Genomic DNA, 25,276 nt, shown 5'->3' on the forward strand with positions numbered 1-25,276 from the left:
TAGGTTGTTCTTGGTGTTTCTGATTCTGCCCCTTGTAGTTGTAAATGATGGTAATTGTGAGGAATCCCTGGGTAAATGCTTGTCTGGGAGCCCAAGGGACTAGACTGGTCCAGGAGGCTCCTTCCTATCCTATGTTTCTATGTGTGGAATTGGAATCATTTCAGTTGCTGTTGTTAATGTGTTCATAAAATACCTGCATCCTCTCATATATTTCCTTCACTGGTTTTGCAACCTATAACTTTGAGACTAACGTATATGTTTGTATGAGAGGAAAAATAATAAAACTGATTTGTATGCTAAAATTGTGTTTCACATTGTTTTTATTTGTAAATTAATATATCTTACAACCATATGTGATATGCTTAGTGAAACAACTTCCTGTTTGCTGCCCGAGAATGGATTATTTTCTCCATTTTATTTTGTGAAGAAAATCTTTCTATGTTGTAAGAACTTTGTAAGTTCTTACAAGTTAGTTTGGGAAATGTCTAAACAAGTAGTTTTGTGTTGTTTCAGTAACATTGTGAAACACTGTGATATTTTAACATATGCACCCTTTGGAAACAGGTAAGGAAGTTTTGCTGAAAGTTTCAACTAACTTTTATAAGATTACAAACAAACACAACAACAAAGTTCATGAGTCTGCCTGTAAAAAAAAACAAAAACCCAACTGAAAGTGCTTAAATAATGTCTGCTATTTTATAATTGCTGTCTGAAGTGGAATTAAAAATGGACATGGATTTAATCTAAATAATGAGATGCAGGGGACTGACGGAGGAATCTCTACTTCAAACTTAAGCTCTGCTTTTGATTGTACCAAAGAGCACTGCTTTGACAGTCTCTCTCCACCTCAACAGCCTCCTTATTTATGTTGCTTGGTATTTTCAGGTCCTAATGGTAATAGTAATGGCACTGCCTGATGCTTATGGGTATGTCTCCACTGTAGCAGATGGTGCAAATATAGTATTAGTGGGGATGACTGAGCAAGCTTTATCTGGAGAGCATGGATAACAAAAGCGGTGAAAACATGACAGTTCACTGTGGTCTACATAAACTCAGAGGCCCTGGGTATGTGGTAAAGCTGCTGATCCAAAAATAACTCATCATGAGGGCACCTGTTTAGGATTTAGGGGACATACAAAATTCCCAAAAAATCTGTTTTGAATCAAGTGTTTCTTACATCCCAAGGGAGCACCCTAACCAGTAGACTATTAGCCATTCTCATATATGTGGGGTTCTCTTTGTTATATTTTTTCAAAATATTTGAGTTTTGATTAAAGGACATTTTCTGATGGAAAAATGTGTTGTCAAGAAATTCATACCCATTTTGAGGAAGCAAAATGGGGAAGCTGGAACTGAGATGTTCACAGTCATTGGCAGTTCCACCTTTAAATTTCTTGTGGTCTGGATAATAACCCTGAGTCCTTTCCTTCTCATTCCTTTCCACAGCAGTGAGAGAACAATTAAAGTAGTTTTTTTGACTACCACTGCCAAGGAGGTATTAGTGTTACTTTTTGCAGCTCAAGTAAGAACAGTGTTCTGGAGGGAACACTTCCTTTCTCAGTAAATGTTTTTTCTTACTTGGGATTCACCTGTTCTCCCTCCCTGCAATTTGTAGGAATGTATGAATGTCACCAGCTGTTAGTTTACACCATTGTGTATGTTTTGCTTTACTGGATTTGCCACAGTATTAGGTAGTCCATCACATGGCTGGCAGGCATAAAATCAATGTATGTGCAGAGAAATCAGTGTACTACTTGATAGCCTACAAGTTGAAAGAAAGAGCAGAAGACTATAGAGTGAGTGATCAACCAAAGAACTAACAGAGAAGTAGAGAATATTAGTGGATGAAATGTAAGATGAAGAAAGAAAAGCCATGATGTTCTTACTAGATTCAAAGAAGTTGTTTCTTATATTTAAAGGCAGATGAGTAGTGGTCAGAGAAAAGTAGGGAAAACACAACAAGATTTATCTTGTTGTAACTGCTGACCCTCTCTATGAACACCCTCCCCCAACAGATGTACTTTGTATGCCTCTCCTTTTTTTCTGTGTTTTTTTGCTCATTGTTAAATGGTGAGAAAGAGACTTTGCCCCAGTTATCCATTCATTCATTTCACAATTAAGAAGTTCCCGTGTGCTAACATTTTCTATTAAGCAACTTGCAGTTTCTCCACACAGATTGGGAAATACTTCATGTTTGTGTTTTGATCACAAGGCTTGACAGGTTATGAATTTTTCCAGATAAACTTGCCGTGATGTCCTTCTAAGAAGCAGGTCCCTGAAATCTTCTGGAGCATCTGGAAGGAGGTAAACTGCCTGATAAAATAATTTTCATAGAATGACTGTAACTTAAGCCTGTTTGCCCGAGGGTCTTTCCCCATCATTTTCTGAAACAATGTTCACCTATTAGTGTTTAAATCCAAAGCATGCCTCTTGCAGAAGCTTACTTTGGAGTCTAAAAGGTATTTCATTTCACATGAATTTGATGTTCCTTTGCTTTTGTTGCTGAAAATTATTTCAATTGGAATTAAAGAATCATAAGCCTGGGGTTCTAGAAAGTGTAATTTTTACCAAAGGAATGAATCTCACGGCATGGTAAGTTTCCTACAGGAGTACATTTTTGGGTCTCATTCTAAGTCTGACACATGTTGCATCCTATGTTTTGCCTTGCCAAGTGGGGAAGCATGCTGCGGCATGCTGTTTGCATATTGTTAGAAGATGTGGCTGTATTTTCAGGGAGGGCTTCAAAGAGCTTTTGAGTGGGCAGTTAGGACTAATTGCATGCCACCCTCTTAGTTTTTGTAGGAGAGCTGTGTATCAGTTATTGAATACGTTGTGATTTTTTAGTATGTTATTAAATGGATACTGTTTGTCATTTCTATCCACAGGTACAATGAAATATTATATTGCATTTGAAATTTTATTAGGGAAGGCTAAGAAACAAAGTTTCTAAATGTGTTTAGGAGAAGCATACTTGTGTGTATGTATATCCACATGTTAGGAAAAGGAACAGGAAAAACAGGAGAAAGGTGAAATTAAGCTAAATCACAAAGGGATATTTTTTTGTTCAATCAAATATCCCTTTCTTTGGGCCTAAAATTATTTATATTTCTATATTTTTTTATGTTAAGTATTTCTAAAGGTATCTATATCTGTGAAGAGAAAAGGCCCCAAGCTGAATTAAGATACATCAGACATTAAAAACAGTGGAGTTTCCTTTAGCCAGAATCTGACAAATCTTTTACAGCATTGTTTGGAGGAACAAAAGCTATGATCTGAATTCACAGCAGGGCTGTCAAAGTTATAGGTGCTATAGGAACAATTATATAAACATACGTTTAAATCTTGCTCAGAATTAGTTTCATCAATTGAAAAATTAGGAACTCTGGGTGTGGACATAGGTAACTCCAGAAGCGTTTAAGTGAAACAGGCTTGGAAACTTTTCAGGCCTGTGGTAGGGGTGATGGTGGCCATGTTGCCAGACTTGGCCATTTCCAATGGGCCTAAGCCAAGCTTCAGAAGTGTGGCTAAAGCAGAAGGGTCCAAAGCTTGTTCCTGAGTGACCACTGGATGAACCTTGGACACTGGACCACTGGAAGGGAGAAGGGACAAAGTGCCTGCAATTGCCAGTAGCCCTGCCCCAGGTGGGCGCTGAACTAACTAGGGATTGCAGCCAATGAGGAAGCAGCTGACAGGGCTGTAGGGACTAATGAGAAGCCCCTATGCCAGGGGTGGGCAAAATATGCCCGTGGGCCAGATTTGGGCCACAATGCCATTCTATCCAGCCTGCGGGGCCCCTAAAAAATGTAGAAAATTAATATTTTTCTGCCCTTGGTTTCCGTAAAAAAGGAACGTTTTTAGGGAGTCCAGAACAAAGACTGTGGGGGCTTAAAGCCTCAGCTGTGCAGCTGCTGCTGAGAAGTTGAGGCCAGAATAAAGAGGTTAGGACTGAAGCTAGCAGCCAGAGTACATAGGCCAAGACCCAGAGGGTCAAGGTCTAGACAAACACAGAGGTTAAGGTGGAGCCAGGTGGTCCAAAGGAAAAAAACACCATTCCAAGGCTTGAGATGCCTCTGGTAGAGGTACTTATTCCATCAAGATGTGGCAGTTGGGAGGCCAGGTGGCAGTATGGAAGAGATGGAGTCGGGGCAGGCTAACTAGCCTCTGGGTGCCTCTACCTCTTGGCAGGGCTAATCCTGTGACAAAGCAATAAAAAAGTTGGGCTGTAAACCGATTATCTTTTAACTCTCTCATCAACAGCCATTCTGCAAGTTTACTTGTAATCCAGGTAATAGTGGGGCTCCCTACCTTCCCACTGCTAGGGTTCTTACTGCAGCCTCAAGCTCCTCTAGCTCTCTTCTCCCCCTCTTACTGGAGTACAAAAGAAGAGGGGATTCCTGCTGGAGAATGGATTCCCAGTGTTGCAGCAGCCAAGACCAAGGCATGCAACTGGCAGCTATACTTACTTGTTAATCAATGAGTTTTAATTTAATTTTACCTGATAAAATGTGTATTAGAAATGTAGCAGGGGTTTAGGTTGTAGCCGTGTTGGTCTAAGGACATAGGCAGACAAGATTCCTTGGGTGAATTTGATATCTTTTATTAGACCAACCCAAATAGTTGGAGAATAGTTATTCAGCAAGCTTTCAGGTTCAAAAACCCTTCATCAGGCTAAGGAAGTTTCAGCAGTTGGTGTGTGCTCTTCCTGGATGGAGTGAAAAGTAAAGAAGCCAGGGGCTGGGCTGGGGAGTCAGTTGCCAGGCAGATTATAATGTATCAAAAATCCAATGTCTATGTTTAGTCCATGATCTCTAGTATCCAGGAGGTTGATGAAATGGAGCTCATAGGCTCATCTCTGGGAAGTGTTGTGTAAGTTTCCCTTGAGGATCAGGACTGAGAGATTGGAGACAGAGTGGCCCTCCTGTGAGAAATGTGCCCCCACTGGTAATTGGGTGTTTCTGTCTTTGATGGATTTCTGGTGTGCATTCATTCTGGTGCGCAGTTGTTGTTTGGTCTCTCCTACATATTTTCCATCAGGGCATTTGGTGCATTGGATGAGGTATATTACATTTCTGGAGGTGCAGCTGTAAGATCCTGGGATGCTGATGGCTTGGTTGTGGGGTGTAGTAATAGTGGGGGTAGTGGAGATGTGTTGGCAGGTTTTGCATTTCTTGTCATAGCATGGTCTGGATCCTTTTGGTGTGTTCTGGGCTTGAGGAAGTTTGCTTCTGGTGATGAGGTTGGCAAGGTTCAGTGCTTGTTTGAAGGCTAGGATGGGTGGCTCTGGGAAGATCTTTCTAAGAATAGGGTCTCTGTCTAGTATGGGTTGCAATTGTTTGAGGATTTTCCATACCATACCATCAGCTTTCATCCTAAAGCACACCACCACATCCATTGTGGACAGCCAAGCTATATACTACAGCTGCATCTGCTCAGACAGTGATGAATTCCTTAAGGACCCAGAGAAAGGAGCCTCATTTCAAGAGGTGTTATTTTGGAATGCTTCAGCTGCTTTTGGAACCTTTCAAAGACCTTTCAATGTATGTTTGTACATTTAGGCCTTTGAAACATTTCAAAAGCATTTGAGATGTTTCAATTATTATTCTGTCCACAGTCTTTAGGACTATTAGAATGACATTTATTGAGCTAAGCATTGTATGGTATCAATGGTATCAAACTCACCCTGTGCCCCAGCCCAGATCTGGATCCATGGGGCTTCTTGGGGGCCAGATCCAACCTGGGACACATGGTGTGGTGACACAGTATGGGGTGCTACTATGCAAAGCCACCCACCTCACTGTGCCAGGCCCCAAAACCTCATTTTGGGAGTCTCCCTCAGGGAACCTACAGCCGGCTATCCTGCTTTTTGGAGAACACTCGCAAGCCTGAGGTAACTGTGCCACCACCCAGGCACTGGTCTCTGCCAGGGCTCCGTGCAGCCCAGGGCACCCGATCCTTGGGGTTGCTTTTCCCACAGTAATATTTCTGGGTGCTTCTTTCAGCCCAAAGCATCCCAAGATAGCATCAGGTTGAACTGAGGGAAAATAAAAAGACAAATTCCACTGGCCAAGCTGGGAGTGGAAAGCCTCCCTCCTCAGTAAGGCAAGCTGTAACCTGACACCTTTATTGATTGGGGGGTGGAGAAGTAGAAGTCAGAATACACTTTGAGCAAACATAAGCAACTTGAGTCATATAAAGGCTGAGTATAATGACCCTTTTAAGATGAGACTGGCCTAGACATAATTCCTAACCTGTCTAGTTTTCAGGTTTTTACTGACAGAAAATTACCAGGCAGCAACCTGAGCCATTTGCTTGCAGCTTTCAAAACGCCCGCTGGAAGGAAGAGAGAGCTGCCCCCTCCCCCTAGGAATCTTGTCTGGCCAGCTCACCTGATTGACCAGCCTGAACCAAAAAGAAAGCAAGGAGAGAGGGGTCACTTGGGCTGACCCGAGAGAAGGGGAGGGGATTTCTTCACACCTGGCAACCGCAGCTGCAACAGCTCTGATTCCAGCATGGGGCATGTGGCAGCTCCAGCTGAGGAAGAGATAGGGCTACAGCAGTGCAGATGGGGTGAAGAGGCTGGAGGGTGACCAGGGCTGTATTGGCCCTTGCTTGCAATCCTGCCACTGATCACTGTGTCCAGCAGGGTCCAAGGGCCCTGGATTCTGCAATAGGTGATGCCCCCAACTCTTGGTGACCTGCTGGTAGTCTGGTGTGCCAGTAAGCCTTTTGAAGCATCTTAGAATAAGAGTAATCTAATAATAATGCCTTTCATTGTAGGAATGCAAACACTACAAATTTTGCAAACAGCAAATTAAAGATAGAACTACAAGATACTGATGTGTGGACTTAACCAGCAAAGGGTATGCAGTCAGTGAGAAGGAATAAATTGTTCTGAGAGTCATTTTTCTGATGATAGTGGCCCTTTTGGGGTGATTTCTGTATAAGTTACAACACTTAAGCAATGTATGTGGTCTGAGACAAAAAGTGCAAAACTCGAGAACTCTTGGTTCCAAAATGATACCTTTTATTAGACCAACTGAGAACTTGCAAAAAAAATCTTTTTCTGAAAGCTTTCAGGTTCATATGCCTTTCATCAGGCTCAGGGAAAATTCAAGATGGTAAAAAGCCCCCATATGTAGGAAATAAACGTTATTTTTGCATGGAGGAAGCAGAAGTTGGAAGACTGTTCCTCTGGGTCCATGAGAGTTTCTGTAAGCTTGCTCTTTGTTGTGTAGATCAAGCAGGATTTCTTCCCTGGTGGTGTCAGATGGCAGGCAGGGAGGTGTAGAAATCTTTCTTGTTGTTCAGCAGTGTGTTTATAATTCAAAACTGGCTAAAATTTGGCATCTTCCATATTTCAGGGATGTATGTGGTAGCTGTGTTAGTCTGAGACAGAAAGAAAAGCAAAAATCTAGAACTCTTGGTTCCAAAATGATACCTTTAATTAGCCCAAGTGAGAGATTGCAAAAAATATATATTTTTCTGCAACCTTTTGCGCTCATTCATCCTTCATCAGACTCAGGGAAAATTCAAGCTGGTAAAAAGGAGGCCAAAAGCTTGCAGATAAAGATTTTTTTTTTTTTTTGTAATTTCTCAGTTGGCCTAATAAAAGGTATCATTTTGGAACCAAGAGTTCGAGATTTTTACAACACCTTAAGCAAGATCTTTCTAACGTTTCATAAACAAAACCAGTTCTTTCTTTGTAATAACTTTTTAGGCACAGGAGGGCAGAGTTTAACTCTTGCTAACTAACCTTCATCCATCCTGAAATCCAGATAAGTAAAAAAAAATAAAAAATTAATAAAGCAATTATTCCTAGAGTCTTGTTGCATCTGGAGAGGGATTTCCTGTTTCGTCAGGCAGGTTCTTTCTACTTTATGTAGATCCCCTAAATAATATGTTAGTACAATCCCCATGCAGCTGGCTGACTAGAGTTCTTAGTGTTAATGATGCCAGATCTTATAAAATGTTGTGGTAACCTTGGGGTATTTTTAATGAAAATTTAACGCAAATGTTTGGCCTTTTCTTTTGTTGAGCACTGTAATATTTATTCTATTTAGCCAGCAGGGTTGGTTGGTTTGTTTGTTTTTTTTCAGATAATGTCTGCCCTAGACCCTCCTGCAGAGGACATGAGCAACAGTCAAATTTCTGAGCTGAATCCATCTTATACTCAGGCTCGCTTCCCTCATCTCAATTTTGATTTGCACAAGCTATCAGAAAAAATGGAGAAAGAATACCAGGAGATTCGCAAGCAGTTGCAAAGGAGTTATAACCCCAGCATGAGAAATGAATGCAAGAGGTTAAAAACATTCTTCTCCTATGACTCTGGTTCATCGTGGGCTCCCACAGAGATGGCTGCTGCTGGGTTTTATTACACGGGGGTTAAGTCTGGTATACAGTGTTTCTGCTGTGGGCTGGTTTTATTTGCAGCAGGAGCCAGATTGTCCCCAGATTCAGAGCATAAAAAATTTCGGCCTCAGTGTGAATTTGTCCAAGAGAAAGAGGTGGGTAACATTCTGCGGTATGACATACGTGTTCAGAACGTAGAGAAGAGTCCGACAGAGCCTACAGACAGATACAAAGAGGAGGAGGCTAGACTTCAGTCTTTTGAAGCCTGGCCATTCTATGCCAGAGGAACCCAGCCAGCTGCGCTCTCTAGTGCTGGATTTTTCTTTACAGGTAAATGGAAAAGGTATGTTTGTTTTTTGGTATGTTTATTAGATTTATATGCTGTCTTTCCCAAAAATGTTCCTGGCAGCTTACAATAGATGAGAAAATAACTTGTAAAGTCAGAACAAAATATTTAAAATAAGAAAATAACACAAAGCAAATTCTCCCCCCCCCATAAAAAGTCCAAAATGTAAAAGCCATTTGCCCCACCCTACCCACTCTCACTCCCCTGCTTCTCATCTAGGAAAGCAACTCTGCCCAATCCTACCCAACCTCACATCCCCTACTTCCACAAAAATGAACAAACAAACAAACAAACAAAATGTCTTACCATATTCCCTCCCTTCCCTATCTGCTCTCCCTCCCTTGCCTCATATTCAGGTCAGTTCACTTCCCTCTTATTGTCCCTCCCAAGTCAATACCTTCATCTCTCACAGAGGAGTATAGCTGTCCCACCACACCCCCACCTCTCACCCAACCAGTCCCTCTCTCCACCCCTAATATCCTTTTCAAGCCTGTGCCTCCCTCTCTCACAGGAGGATGATGCTTGTCCCCAAAACCCACTCATTCCCTTTTTCCCCTAAAGAAACACTTAATTCTATTTAAACAATTACACTAAGCAGTACAATTACCTCCCCCACCCACAATCCATCCCTACCAAAGAGCAATATCAAAGGGTGTCCTTGAACATCACCTTTGGGTGGTGCTGCTCTAGGATAGCCTGAAGTACCTATAAAGCAGGGGTGCCCAACCTTTTTTGAATGTGGGGCCTGATCATGAACTTTTTATCACCCAGTGGGCCGACAGGAGTGGATACTCATGCGGCCTGTCTAGTCCGGCTGCAGCCTGGGAGTGCAGGGGTCAAGGGGTACCACCTGACCCCGCTGTGTCCTCCCTGCCACCTGGGCGGCCTCAAGGATGCTCTCACACCTGCGCACCTGGCCTCAGCAGCCAGGGGGACATGTGGGGACTCTACAGGGGGGTGGAGGATGTGCAGGGACAACCCCCTGCTCCCACTCCCCCGGGGCAGCCTGAGCCCGAGCCCAAGTGGCAGGGGTCCCTCCCTCCCCGGGGCCATGACTTGCCACCCCCGGCACAATGTCTGTGGGTGTGGGGGGATGCGGGGAGGCGGGAGTGGTGCCAGATTCCTGCCCTGACAGCCACAGCAGCAGCAGCATCTCCCACAGGCCCAGCTGCAGCATCACTCCGAGCCGGCATCTGTGCCCCCTGTGCCCACCCACCTGCTGCGCTGCGACCTGCTCCAGCCCACGCAGCTGGCAGGGACTGGTGCAGGGTGGGGTCAGCATGCAAATGAGGGAGGGAGGGACGGGGCTAGGAACGGAAACCCTGCAATGTGGGGAGCTGGCATGCAAATGAGGGAGGGGTGGGGCGAGGAAGGGACACCGTGAAGCGAGGGGGGAGGGGAGGAGCTGCACTGCGTCAGCAACATCAAGCTGATGCGGTGTGTGTGGGAACCTTGTCCCTTCCCAAGCCCTTCAGCAGCCATTAGAAAGCTGCTGAGGGGCTGGGGGAAGGACAAGGGGTGGGAACGAAAGTAAACAGTGTTTACTTTAATTTCCCTTCGCAGCACTGCAGGCCACAGAAAATGGCTTGGTGGGCTGCATGGTGGCCCGTGGGCCATATGTTGGACAAGCCTGCTAAAGCCTAGAGACTGGTTGCATCTTTTCCCTTTCCAGCTTAGGTGGCTGTGCAGCAACTGCACTGAGTCCTGGCCCTCCACTGCTCTGGTTTTGGTCACCAGTCTGCAGGCTTCATAGGGACTCCTCTTTCTGCTCCCTGCAGCACATGGCTGCGGGTTTTGGTGCTGGGGGAGGGCACATGGCTGTGGGGTGCTGCGTGAGGGGCGTGCATGTGGGATGTGCCCCGCAGCCGTGAGCTGTATTTGGTGGGCGCTGCCCGCACCTCCTTGCCCCCTGCCCTTGCGGCACCTTGTGGCCCCTCCCTGCCCTCAAAGCCCCCCCCACATGGTTGCGTGCCTTGCCATGTCCTCCCCACATGTGGAGCCCCCACCAGCTGTGGCTGTGGGATGTGCAGGTTGAGGGCAGCATGGCCGCAGGTTGCTGTGAGGGCAGCGGGTGCAGGCAGCGCCTGGCAGCTGTAGCCATGGCTGCGGAGTGGGGCGTGCCCCCCATGCCCACTCCCGGTGGGGCTGCCTGCCCCCCCTCCCCCGCGCACCATCTGCCACACTGCAGGGCCAGGCCGTGTGCCACCTGGTTGCAGCTGGCAGGTGCTCCCTGCACCTTGGCCGCTCCCTGTGCCATGCGCCCCCCCGCCACACATCCACACAGCACATCCCCCCGTGCATCCTGTGCCACACCTCAGGGCCAAGCCCCACATCGCACGGATGCAGCCGGTGGACGTCCCCCCGCCATGGCCGCTCCCCATGCCATGCCCTGTGCGGCCACACTCGCCCGCATGCTACGCCCCCCTCGTGCTCTGTACCACACCCTGGGGCCAGCCCCTGTGCCACATCACAGCAGCCGGCAGACCCTCCCAGTGCCATGCCCCACAGCCACTGACATCTCCCCTCCCAGCCTCATACCATGCCTCCCTGCATGTCCTGCATCACACCCTGGGGCTGCTCCCTACACCAGGTAGCTACAACCGGCAGGTACTCCCCACCTCAAGGCCACCCCCTGTGCAGCCGTATGCCACACATCCCTGTGCACCCTGCGCAACACCCTGGGGCCACTGCCAAAGCCACGCTCAACCCCACGACCGCACACCACCATCCCCACACAGCTGCATGCTCTATCCCTCACATGTGCCCTGCACCGAGCAGCACCAGGGGGGTGAGAGAGTGGGTCAAGACCCGGAGCAGCGATGGGACAGTGGGGGGAGGGCACAGGGCCAGATGCTGTTCTGCGTCCTTGCCTTCCCCCCGCCCTCCCCTGCTCCCCGTCATTCATGATGGGCATTTTGCTAGTAATAATAGTAGCATTCTGAGGTTTGGATATGTCAGAAATATCTGATCTGATCTATTCCTTATCCTTGTGCTCGGCCTTGTGCTTCATTAAGTTAGACTCCCCCTAACCTCACCTAATTCAAAATCTGTTAACAGCTAATCAAGTTTGTATAAAAGTCCCCTTGTCATTTCACGCATTACAACATAAGCTAGGAAGTTCCAATGAAAAGATCTAAATTCTTGAGATAAACTGATGTTCACTGTGATAGTTATGTTTGCACAGCTTCGATATGGGCAGGAGACCTGACACTGTCTGGGATTATCTTTGACGCATGTGATTCTCTACATGCAGGTGAAAAAGATAAAGTTCAGTGCTTTGCCTGTGGAGGATGTTTGGGGAACTGGGAAGAAGGTGATGATCCTTGGAAAGAACATGCCAAATGGTTTCCTGAGTAAGTGACTGATTATCCTTGAGAAATTTCTTCAAGCACAATGAAAGCTGACCTACATTCAGACTGGGGCCCTATGCACTGGGATCAGGCCCTGGCGGTTCACGCCAGCCTTGCTCTGATCCATGTGCCATGATTGGGCCCTGGGGACTGGCACACCACCCCTGTCATAGAATCATAGAAAGTTAGGGTTGGACGGGACCTCAGGAAGTCATCTAGTCCAGCCCCCTGCTCCAAGTAGGACCAGCCCCAACTAGACCATCCCAGCCAAAGCTTTGTCTAGCTGGGTTTTGAAAGGCTCCAAGGATGGAGATTCCACCACCTCTCTGGGTAACCTGTTCTAGTGTTTTACTACCCTCTTATTGAGAAAATTCTTCCCCGTATCTAACCTAAACTTCCCTTACTGCAACTTGAGATCATTGCTCCTTGTTCTGCCACCACAGAATAGCTTAGCTCCATCCTCTTTCAAACCCCCTTTCACGTAGTTGAAGACTGCTATTAAATCACCTCTCAGTCTTCTCTTCTCTAGACTAAATAAACCCAGTTCCCCCAGTCTTTTCTCATAAGTCATGTCCCCCAACCCCCTCACCATTTTTGTCGCCCTCTGCTGGACTCTCTCCAATTTGTCCACATCCTGTCTGTAGCAGGGGGCCCAAAACTGGACATAGTACTCCAGATGTGGCTTCACCAGTGTCCCATTCCATGTGTCAGGATCAGGCCCTCTGTTGCCCTGCATGCCTGAGCCAGTGTACGCATGGGTACAAAAATTTAGCAGTAGGATAGAGGTTCCACCACTCTCCTACCATCAAGTTTTCAGACCTGGGGGGTGCCCCACAGGCCAGATGACACTGGTGGTTGGATCTGGCCTTTGGAGCTGGGGGTTGAGCACCTCTTGGACTAAGCTATAAGCTAAAACTGGTAAATAGTTCCCCTTAATAATCATTTGGTTGTTTGAGTGATGTTGACAGCACCATACAGCTAGTGTCCATTTACTGTCTGTTTCTGAAATGAAAAAATAACACTGAATTATCTTTTAGTAAGTGAAATCTTAACCAGAAATAAAAGAAAAAAAATCCCTCCCAAGAATGCCACAGCATTTAGTAATTTGATTTACCTTGTTGTTTTGTAGGTGTGAATTCCTTCGCCATAAGAAATCCAGTGATGAAATTAAACAATACCTTCATAGCTACTGTGGATTTGTAGGAGTGGTGGTAATTTTCAACAGCCATGTTATTTTTCTCTCATTGTTTCATGTACCATAGTCGGAATATTAAGATGGACAAACTGGACCCTGATCCTGCCAAGCTAATTCATGTGGTTAACATGAGCCAGTAGAAGAAAATCTGTTGACTTAAGGGATTTCCTGCGTGAGCAGTGTTCCATGTGCACAGGTTTTGCAGGGTTGCCACCTGAGTGCTACAGAGTCCTGTTACCATCTGAGGAGTCTTGAGCACACTTCCTGGGACATCAGAAGTTGAGATCCCTTCAGATATGGTTAGAAGTAGCTGAGGAAATGCTTAAGGGTGCTGTTACTTGTTTTTTTATTTAACCAGACAATCTTGAATGATACAGATCACTGCACGGCAGACAAGGTTCCTTGGGTGAATTTGATATCTTTTATTAGACCAACCCAAATAGTTGGAGAATAGTTATTAAGCAAGCTTTCGGGTTCAAAAACCCTTCGTCAGGCTAAGGAGGTTCCAGCAGTTGGTGTGTGCTCTTCCTGGATGGAATGAAAAGTAAAGAAGCCAGGGGCTAGGCTGGGCTGGGGAGTCAGTTGCCAGGCAGATTATAATGTATCAAAAATCCAATGTCTATGTTTAGTCCATGATCTCTAGTATCCAGGAGGTTGATGAAATGGAGCTCATAGGCTCATCTCTGGGAAGTGTTGTGTAAGTTTCCCTTGAGGATCAGGACTGAGAGATTGGAGAGAGAGTGGCCCTCCTGTGAGAAATGTGCCCCCACCGGTAATTGAGTGTTTCTGTCTTTGATAGATTTCCAGTGTGTGTTCATTCTGGTGCGCAGTTGTTGTTTGGTCTCTCCTACATATTTTCCTTCAGGGCATTTGGTGCATTGGATGAGGTATATTACATTTCTGGAGGTGCCAGCTGTAAATGCCCTGATGGAAAATATGTAGGAGAGACCAAACAAACCCTGGGAGCATCTGCCCCGGGGGCACTGGGAAAGTGCAGGCAGCTACAGCTGCCCAACATCCTATCATAAACTAAATGGCTGTCTACTGCAATAAAGTGGCATGGTTTACTAACTTTTCTCATGGCCATGTTGCAGTACAACAACAGATATGGATTTATTTTTGCTGTCCCCTTGTGCCATCATAAAGATGAAATGCAATGTTTGTTTCCCCCCTAAGATATGCTCCTATCTGAGAAGAGTCTCCAGCGGGGGGTACCCAATCCCATCTCTGGCTGTAGCTATAGACACTTTTTGAGTGTCTAGGTGGTCCTTTTTCAGTTCTTTTCAAAAGTGAAAGCATATTTAATCAGTTGATATTTGGTGGTTCTACCAGCCCTCTCACCCGGTACTATTAGTCCCAGACCCATTCTGTGCATGTGTTTATTTCTTTTGTTTTGCTAACCTGTCATGTTGGCCTGCAGATATAACTAAATAGAAGACAATGTTAACTTTGAATTTTCATTCTGCTTAGGGAAAGCATTTCACAACTCCTTCGATAAAGAGGATATTATCTACAGAAACAGGTACACAATGAGAATGAATTCTACTCTAATCCTGAACGTGTTCTCTGTTTTTCTTGTTGAGCAGGGTTAACAATGAAAGCGGCCCCAAGTTTACTTTCTTGTGGAGAAAAGCCTGTAAATATGAAAGATTCTGGATTTTAGCTTTTTGCAAAGTTCTAGGGCTGTTGGGCAGTCTGATCAGGAGTGAAAGCAGTGTTCTCTGCAGAAAGTAAATGGATGATAGCCTTGCTCTGTCTGACTCACATTTGCCTTTGTCAGAGAAAGAGAGAGGGAGAAACTCAAACTGGGAACTTGAAAATGAGATGAAAGTGATTGCTGCTCAAAGGAAGAAGTTAACTGGTCTAGAGCAGGGCTGTACAAGGGGCAGCTTGTGGGCTGCAAGTGGCCTACAAGCAGTTCAGATGCAGCCTCTGGACCTCTACTTTACTTTCCTACTTGGCACTGTTCCCCCTATTGCTCTGGCTGCTGCTGGAGATGGGGTCTCTAGCCTCCCTCTCCCTCTCTCAGCTTTTGCTTCCTGCTTCTGCCCTAGGGAGCAGGGTACTGCAACTCACAGCACTCGGGGAGCCCACAGCAAGTAGCAGTGAGGAAGCTGAGATGAGAGCCACCCATATGTGGTGTGTTTGTACTTTGGGGAAGGGCTTTGTCCACCTATGAGGTACAACAGCCACTCAGTGGCAGGGTGCCACCTATGTGCATGATACAACACTGGGTATATCGGTTTGGGGGGGGGTGAGGGGAGGGAGGAAGAGGGAGAGGCCTGCCCCCGGCCACTTAGCAGCTGGACAGCCCTGATGTAGAATTCTCAGTAAGATTTTGTATTGTTGCTTTTCTGGGAGCCCAGTGGGTGGGAGACTGATTCTACCCATATCTTATGGGTGTTGACAGCACAGGAGTTCTCTCAAATGATGGAATGTCTTGTATTGCAAAGGTGAATCCATTTCCAACATCTTTGAGGATGAAGGAGCTCAACTGGATCATTTTAAAACTTGGCCACAAGAAGCACCAGTTGATGCCACCACACTTGCCAAAGCAGGATTTTTCTACACAGGTTCAGTAAAAGGCTAACTTGAGAGAGACAAGAAGTAGGGAAAAAATGAGGCTGTTGTAGAGATGAAAGGTGAATGTTGAGGTATGGCTGAAAACCTGAATGAATATTCTGTCTTGTTTCCAGTGTGGTTGATCATGTCAAACATGGGGGCAAAGGCATGATGGGTAATGGTAATGAGAGTCTGAGCATATTAATTGCCACAGTTCTAAGTGGAAGCAAAAGTGAATAGTCAGAAACATGGTGTCTATATTGAAGACAGGGGAGAAGAAATGGATCAGGGTTACTTCAGACCAGGCTGTTTGACCTCAGGGGTGCAAAAGGCCTAAGGATGAATTTAAGGAGTGGAGGGAAATAAAACGGGTCAAAGGAGACCATGCCAGGCAAAATGGCTACCTGTCTTTGATAGGAGAACTGCTTTTTAGCCAAGGGAATGATATATCTGGACAATTTGTCATGGTCCCACAGGGGAAATTATAAATTGAAAAAGAGAGTATGGGGATTAACTCAAGAATTGTTAGGTGACATAGGAACCAGCTAAGGGGGAGACAATACCTGGTTGTAAAGAAGAGAAAGCTATTGGTCTAAAATAAGTTGACCAGTGGAGTTCCTTATGGGTTGCTCTTGGAACCAATTTATCTATCGTTTTCATGAATAAACTTGATGCACAAAATTGGATTGTGTTAATGATATTTGTTAATAGCACAAAATTATGACACACTGTCAATATAGATGATGCCTGGAATAGCATATGACAGGGACTAGGTGTCATTGAGGACCAGAGTGATAGAAATGGGTGAAATTCAGTGGTAGAAAGTGCCGTGTCATGGACTTATGGATTAACTTCAAGACATTCCATCATAGGCTGAGGACTCATAATGATGGTGTCAAAGAAAGATCTGGGTGTACTGATGGATCACAGGATGACTATGACCCCACCAATATGGTGAGGTTATGAGAAAAGGCATAAGGTTATAAGTGTATGACATACCAGGCAAAGTATCTCCAGATACAAGGAGATAACAGAAGTGATGACTTTGGGTAAAGTACTGGTGAGCCAGCATGTGGAATACTGTGTACTTTTTTTTGGTCATCTTTGGTCAAGAAGCATGAAATCTAAGATGATCAGAGGCATGAAGAACCCATCTTCTAAGGGCAAGCTAGGACAGTTGGGTTTAGTTAGGGTGGCAGAATGAGGCCTGATAGGGGATATTATTTTTCTCTCAGATTGCATTTTGGAAGTCAAGCCTTAGGGAAGAGTAAGAGCCACTTTACCTAATGGCCAGTGTTAGCATGAGAACAAATGGGTGCAATTTATTCACAAATAAATTAAGCTGGAACTTTACAGAAAATAGCTAGCCATCAAAGGTTTGAGGTCTTGGTTCTGATGTAACTGGAAGTAAGCAACCTAACTTGTGTTTTAAGACCAGATTTAATAAATGTTATGATTCAGTTTCCTGTAATACCAGGGATTGGACTGAATACCAGCAGAAGATTCTTTAGAGTACCTATGTTTCTTTGTCAGCCCGTGTGTTTCTTTTTTTTCTTAACCCTTTTCAGGTGGAATAAAAGTTACTTTTAGTAGTGTGGGAAGGAAAGGGGTGGAACATTGAGAAAATAAATTTATTTAGGCCATTATTAAGTGCCAATGTGAAGAGAGAGCCAGATGCTTGATTGCTCTCCTGTGAAAAAATTTACAGGATCAAGGTTACTCTACCTCTTGCTCTCTGTTGGCACTAAGGGTATGGACACATGGACCTCTGGAAGTGTTTCAAAAGGGCAGCAGCTGTTATGTTCTAATTGTTATGTGTGGACGAGTTGAGAATGGTATAAATGTAGCAAAAACACTCCAACTTTTACAGCGCTTCATCCAGTGTTAAAATTTGAGTATGGTTGTGTCATACAATCATAGAAAGATTGGGGTTGGAAGGGAGGTCCTCTAGTGTCTAGTCTACCCTCTGCTAAAAGCAGGACCATCCCTAACTAGATCATCCCAGTGAAGTGTTTGTCTAGCTGAATCTTGAAAACCTCCAAGGATGGATATTCTACAACCTCTCTGGGTAGCCTTTTCCAGTGCTTCAATACCCTCCTTGTGAGAGAGTTTTTCCTAATATCTCACCTAAACTTCCCTTACTGCAATTTGAGACCATTTTCTCTTGTTCTGTCATCTGCCACCACTGAGAACAGTCTAGCTCCATCTTCTTTGGAACCCCCCTTCAGGTACTTGAAGGCTGCTATTAAATCCTCCTTCAGTCTTTTCTTCTCCAGACTTAATAAGCCCAGTTCCCTCAGCTTCTCCTCAGAAGTCATGTACCCCAGCCCTCTAACCATTTTTGTTACCCTCTGCTGGACTCTCTCCAACTTGTCCACATTCTTTCTGTAGTGGAGGGCCCAAAACTGAACACAGTACTCAAGATGTGGCCTCACCAGTGCTGAATAGAGGGGAAGAATCACTTCCCTTTCCCTGCTGGCAACACTCATACTAGTGCAGCCCAGTATGCTGTTAGCCTTCTTGGCAACAAGGGTACACTGCTGACTCATATCCAGCTTATTGTCCAGTGTAACCCCCAGGTCCTTTTCTGCAGAGCTACTGCTTAGCCAGCCAGTCCCCAGGCTGTAATGGTGTATGGGATTCTTTCATCCTATGCAGGACTTTGCACTTGTCCTTATTGAACTTCTTGAGATTTCTTTTGGTCCAATCCTTCAATTTGTTGAGGTCTCTCTGAATCCTAGCCCTACCCTCCAGCCTATCTACTACTTCTCCACCTTGGTGTCATCTGCAAACTTGCTGGAGGTGCACCCCATCCCATCTTTTAGATCATTAATCACAATATTGAACAAAACTGGCCCCAGAGCCAACCCCCAGGGCACTCCACTTGATACTGACTGCCAACTAGACACCGAGCCATTGATTACTACCCTCTGAGCCTGATGATCCAGCCAGTTTTCTATCCACCTTACTGTCCATTTCTTCAGCCCAGACTTCCTTAGCTTGCTTGTGGAAGACTGTATCAAAAACCTTGCTAAAATCAAGATGTATCGCATCCACAGCCAGTCATCTTATCATAGAAGGCAATCAGGTTGGTCAGGCATGACTTGCCCTTGGTTAATCCATGGTGACTGTTCCTAATCACCTTCTTCTCCTCCAACTGCTTAAAAATTCCTTAAGGAGCTGCTCCATGATTTTTCCAGGGACTGAGATGAGGCTGACCAGTCTGTAGTTCCCCAGATCCCCCTTCTTCCCATTCTTAAAGATGGTTACCATATTTGCCCTTTTCCAATCATCTGGGACCTCTCCCCATTGCCACAAGTTTTCAACGATAAAGGCCAGTGGCTCTGCAATCGTGCCAGCTGAGTCCCTCAGCACCCTTTGGTGCATTGCATCCTGCCCCACGGACTTGTACATATCCAGCTTTTCTAAATAGTCCCTAAACTGTTCTTTGGCCACTGTTAGCTGCTGACCTCCTCCCCAGACTGCGCGGCCAGGTGCAGTTGTCTGGGAGCTGACCTTGCCTGTCAAGTTCCTATATTGTTCCTGGCTTGCTGGTAGTTACAGAAATTAGAACATGTTGGCCCCACGGGATGAATGAGTGGTGCCAGGCTGGTCTGTGGGGTACATGCATGGGGCTGGGGTCTAATTTGGTATGCACAGGACGAGGCCTTTGTTTCATAGGCTGTATATATCATGTCCATGGTGCAGACTCTGAGTGCCAGATCAGGCCTTGTCCCTGTGCATGATGAATCGGGCCCTTTGCCACAGCTCCAGTACCAATCCCACATGTGCTGGATCACACCAGGCCTGCTGCTCCATCCCCAGCCCTAGCTTGGGCCCACCACCCCAGCCCTCGCCCTGCATGTGCCAGCCAGACTCCATGCATGGGACCACATCATCTGGCCTGTGAGGCTTGGAAATATGGTGGTGGTGGTGGTAGGGGAGCAGTAGCAGTTTTAGTTGCCACCTTACCCCAGTGCTGCCCAGGGGATGACACAGCTGACAGAAGGAGCCATCTGAAGGCAGACTATGGGCAATTAGCAGCAAATCAACACAGCAGCTGGCAGGTGGACCCACAGGGGGTGGGAAAAACTTGTAGAACTGGTAAGTCTACTAAAAAATTTCCAGTCGGCTTGCGGGGGGGAATGCCTGCACAATGACTGAAACAAAAAAAATGTTAATATGATGCCTCTCACTTTGGACCTGGAAAGTCTTTGGGACTTAGCCTGTTTGGACCTGGGTAGTCCTGTGAGTGGACAGGTGGCATTTGCTCTGAAGGGCAAAGGAAAGTGTGCCATGGTCCCCCCTTTAGGTGCCCAAGCGGTTCTTAATTTCCTGATGGAACCAGGGCAGATTATGTGGTGACAGTGACAGTGCCGCCATCAGGAACCACACCCCTTGGGGAGACATGGGCAGCAAGGCACAGGTGGGCACCCATGCCTGGGCCATGGGGGGTGGAGGGATGACTGTACAGGTGACCGCGGCTTGGCATGGGGCTCCCTGCAGGCAACTATGGCTTCCTGGGGTGGGGGAGGGGGAATTACTGGTTTGCTGGTGCCCCCTGCTGTAATTGAGTACCAAAGAAATCAGCAGGGTGGATTGATGTGCAGCTCCCCCTGCTGTAATTTACTGTGAATTGCACACTGAGCTTAGTTTGATTTAAAGGCTGTCACCCGTAAACAATGACATATCGAATTTAAACAAATAACGTCAATTTTAATAAGCCTATCTAATTTAGTGAAGATTAAACAGTGTCATGTATACAAGTGCCTCAAATTTCCAGACTTTTGGGAAGATCCACAAGCAATCACATGGCTCTCCGTACTGGATCCAGGCTTGACTACCCTTGAATTAGAATATACTAGCTGCTGCCCTTTTGAAATGGCTACAAAGGTACACGTGTCCATATCCTTGGAATAACATGTCTAGATCCTGACATCTATCTTTTCCCATGCACATTTCCTTAATTGGAAGCCAGAAAGAGAGAGGTGTTCAGTCACTATAATGCTAGATCAAAAATAATGCTGGATAAAAAAATACAAATATTTTGTAATCTGCTTTGAATACTCAATCATCTTGTGGAAACATAACACACAACCTTTTTATTCTTTTTAGTAAAAGATGTATTAATCAGAACATGCAGAAACATTCATGATCCCCTTTTGTGACATGTTATTCCCTGTATGTAGGTGAAGGGGATGTTCAATGCTTTGCCTGTGCTGGATGTTTGGAGAATTGGGAGGAAGGTGATGATCCGTGGAAAGAACACAAAAAATGGTTACCTGAGTGAGTAACTGGGTGCCCTTGAGAAATTCTTCTTAGTGTCAAAGAAGGTTGACCTGCATTTCTTTAAAAAAGACTACTGAACAAAACAGGTTTTATATTAAGAATTGATCATTAAATAGCTCATTCTGAAAACAGCAATCTAGACCTCAAATTAGTTGCATGGTGTTGTTCACATACCTTTTTCACACATGAATATTTGCAAAACAAACTTTAGTGACTCCCCACAGAGAATAGATTTTGGGTACTACAGATCTTCATTAATGTGTTTAGTCCCTTTGCAATGCATACTGACATACATACCTGCAAGCATGACTCATGTGAGGAAGAATATGTGCTGTTTGTGCTTGGTCTGTGTGGAACTAGTTCTGGGACAGCCTGACTCATCATGAGTCACTCTAATAGCACAAATGGTCCCTTTAAAATCAGTAAGATTATATGCATAGGGAGATACTATTCAGTATTGGCAGAGATGGTATGATTGAATGTGCAGAGTTGAGGGATTTAGGGATAAACCAGTGTGTCTATTGCCTATGACAGCAAAGCCTTTCTGGTCATGGAGAGGTCTTGCTAAACTTCGGATGGATCAGTTTACTGCCTTGCTTGATTGGAAGTGGGGGGGTCATGCAGATGTGGGGACAAGGAGTAAAGCTAGCAGAAATACTGCTGGATCCTTTCCTTAGGAGCGTAGAGAATGAGTTCTGAAAAGCTTCCAAACGTACTGTTGGAGTGATGTTGTAGTCCTGATGGTCCATGAAATATGCTTTAGGCAATAATTTTTTGGGTAATGTATTTCATTGGGCCAGAGCATGGTTGGGATAGATTTAGACAAGTTTGTCTAATCTTAGAAAAATAAATCAATCTCAAACACGCAGTTGGTCCAGTAAAAGATATCGCCCACAAAAATCCTTGCCTCGTCCAAATGTATGGTTGATTCTGCCTTTTTTTGTATGTGCTACTAACTGAAAAAGAACAGCCAAGTAAGCAAGTTAAATTGCATCAGGTTTAATGTTGTATGTTTGAACATTTAATTTTAGTTGCAAATGCTTGGAGCTACTCAATGAGATGACAGTAGATCCACCAAAGAATCAGTCAGCATTACATTCTGAGCAGGTAATCAATTGGTCTTATTCTTTACTGTTGGCTGGAGAATTCATGCTTTGTTATGTAGAAATGGATGTTCCGGTCAGAGTAAATCGCTGTGTATATGGTATGCAAAAATTACTTTAACCTGAGCCCTGTACTAATGCTTTGTCTTTGTCCACTGAACCACTGTGAATTTCTGATTGGGGGAAGTAAAAGCCTTGAGAGAGGTTCTCCTTTTTTAATTTAGATGGTTATCTGTACCATGTTAGAAAATAGCATGTATCTTTAAGGATCTACTTGTGTATGCAGTGAACTTCCTTCCTTTTCTTGTCCTTATCCTTGTCCTTGTGACAAGGTATTTAGCAGAATTTGCAAATTTGTTGGAATCTGACATGGCTGCACCATGAACTGAGAGAGGCTTTTAGGAGTGGCAGTGGTAAGACTACTTTCAGAATACTGTGTCACCAGTGTTCAGAAAAGATGAACATGAACTTATCATAGCACAAGTACTAAGAAGATTAGGGAATGAAAAACGTATTTTATGAAAGAAGAATAAAGGAATTTGGCTTGTTTAGATTGGCAAAATGAGGATAATTAGGGAAGAGCATTACTTTTTAATAATATACTTGCAGGATAAATATTAGGGGTGGAGAAGAGCATTTTAAGAGGAGTAAAGGATTGGAATAATCTGAACAAAGTAGAGAAGGAAAAGGGATCACTTTAGGGGAGGGGGGAGAAGGAATCTGAATCATTTTAAGATTCAGTTTGATAAGTTTTTATGGCTGGGCTAGTGAGATAGGCTAGAAAATTCTTGGTTCAGCCATCAGTGTGTGTAATATGGATTCAATCATTTGCCATACTGGGGTTGAGATCTAGAGGTAACTATTTTAAAGTATGATAGCTGTCTGGAAATCTCATGCTTCAGGGCTTTTGTTGATTACCTAAGTAGGAATTTGCTTTTTCTCATTTTTCCTCATAATAGCTGATGGCTATGCAATCATCTTAGCCAATTCCATGAGTAGTCTAGAATGCGCTCCAGATGCAATCTGACCCCGTTGACTTGTTCAAACCCATCACCAAGTTGGAGGTCGGGAAAGAATTCCACCCCCATTCTGCCCCCTGCCCCGCCCCGCCCCTATCAGATTGGCAAAATTGAGAGGAAAGATTTACCTTCCTCTATAAAGTGATGTGTTGGTCTTTTCCAATGATTTCCTAAGCCTGAAAAAACCCCAACCCCCCCCCCCCCCCACCACCACCACCCCAAAAAAAGCCAAAACAAAAAACCAAAACCGCAAAACAACAAACAAACCAAAAACATTTACTCTTCTGCCCTTGCAGTGGCAGGGCACTGCCAGTGCCATCTGTTTCTCCCCTTTTACTTTTGGCATGTCATAGGGGTTCTTGCAACCTCTGGTTTTGCACCTTGTAGCTGTGGTATGTCAGGGTTTGATGTAGATGATTTTTAAGAATATAGGGAAATGGTTGCCTGTGAGTAAACTGTGAGTTTACTGCACTTGATGGCCCTTGGACCCTTTCCAGGCCTACCTGCCTATGTTCTTAGTGAAGTCATGTTAAAAAAAGCAGCAACAGATGCATTTTATTTCCATGATATGTTCAGCAGTGGAAGTCTGCTGAGTGCACCCTGCCTTTTGTTTAAGAGGTGATACATTATTAATTTTTTTCTTTTTTCCCCCCAGCAAACTGCAAAGCCAACCTCAGAAGGGAGAAAATGCCAATATTCTGCTTTTACTGGTAAGTACTATTCTGTACCTCTTGTTGGAAGGCTCTCTCCACATTAAACCTTTCTACTGAACTCTTTCTGGTTCAAGGGAACTAAATAGATAAGGTATCTATTTCATTGTCAAATTCTAGACCCCTTTCTTAGACCTAAGGTTCTAATTGAAATAGGGATTCAGGTTGTGCAGAGTAAGCAGCTTGTAGTACCTCAGTCAGCTACTGCCTAATGTAAGGGTTGGCAACCTATGGCCCACAGACCAGATTCAGCCTGTGAATAGACTGGATTCTGCCCCAGGCAGCTATGGGAAACAGTAGCACACTCCATCCACAGTGGTAGAGGCAGCATCTCCAGAGTCCTATCGCTGGCCTTTTTCTGTCCATTTCCTTCCCAGTATCTGCTTATTCCTGGAGGGTTGCAGGGTGCAGACTCTGCCAGGGCTGAGTTGCAAGCAGAAGTCCACAGTGACAAAAAGTTGCTAAATCCCTGGCCTAATGTGTAACCTGTGACATAAATGGAGCTGGCAGATGGTAGAGTTCACCTGTTCACAGGAAGCCACGTGACTGCCCAGCAGACAACACCAGTCCTTTTCTGAAAGTGAAGATGTGACTTTAGTGAAGGACGTAGGTGTGGGAATGGGTGAATTTCATTCAGGAGTTCATTCATATTTTGGAAAATACTAGTATATTACCATATTTTGGAAAATACTGGTATATTAGCATTGCATATGCTGCATTTGAAACCCAAAGAGTCTGACTTAAAATAGTTTTCTATCAGGCTTACAGTACCCTTTCCTTTTTTCTACGTAAAATTGTATCAGTCACTGAAATAATTTTGAGGGGGTAGTGTTAGTGATGTGTATGATTAGATCTGTTAGAAATGAAGCTACACAAAAGGAGGTATCATTGAATCATGGCCCAAAGTTCCTGGTCTACAGATATTAGAGTTGTTGTGAGTGAGAGCTGATAAATAAAAAACAGTGTTAGATTTGCTGGTTCATTTCAGAGACCTTCTTCAGCAAATATTTGGAAACAAAAATATATGCAGTAACTATGTCTCTGGCTATTTTGGAATTGCACAATTTTGTGTGACTATGTGTTCTGGGTGACTCTGGGAGATCTGTCATTGTCCTTCATGGCATTGCATGTGAATTTCAGAATACAGACAGAAATGTTACACACTTCTCTTCTACCACTGGCAAAAAAAAATCACTTTTGCTAGATCCTAAGAAGCCTAATAGTTTATAAATGCTAAAAAAGTAGACAAAGGAGTCTTAAATGTGCTTTATCATCCATGGTGATACTGCACCACAAATATATATGTAGCTCCCCTCTTTACTGAAAGGAAAGACTTGAATGGTTGCATATGGC

The 25,276-nt window shown here is 44.7% G+C and overlaps 1 protein-coding gene across 1 annotated transcript in view; it reads left to right on the top strand.

The window, feature by feature from the left end:
• The first annotated feature begins 2,203 nt into the window (after positions 1–2,203).
• Positions 2,204–25,276, top strand: part of LOC106737353 (baculoviral IAP repeat-containing protein 1-like) — a 42,044-nt gene continuing 18,971 nt past the window's right edge. Inside the window, exons 1-8 of the mRNA XM_059725077.1 lie at positions 2,204–2,304; positions 8,097–8,679; positions 11,949–12,048; positions 13,175–13,256; positions 14,711–14,762; positions 20,992–21,088; positions 22,123–22,198; positions 23,869–23,923. Coding sequence (XP_059581060.1) covers positions 8,100–8,679; positions 11,949–12,048; positions 13,175–13,256; positions 14,711–14,762; positions 20,992–21,088; positions 22,123–22,198; positions 23,869–23,923 — 1,042 coding nt within the window. The 5' untranslated portion in view covers positions 2,204–2,304; positions 8,097–8,099. The remainder of the gene's footprint in view (positions 2,305–8,096; positions 8,680–11,948; positions 12,049–13,174; positions 13,257–14,710; positions 14,763–20,991; positions 21,089–22,122; positions 22,199–23,868; positions 23,924–25,276) is intronic.

This window comes from Alligator mississippiensis, chromosome 3 (assembly GCF_030867095.1).
Source record: "Alligator mississippiensis isolate rAllMis1 chromosome 3, rAllMis1, whole genome shotgun sequence".
Taxonomy (NCBI): Eukaryota; Metazoa; Chordata; order Crocodylia; family Alligatoridae; genus Alligator; species Alligator mississippiensis.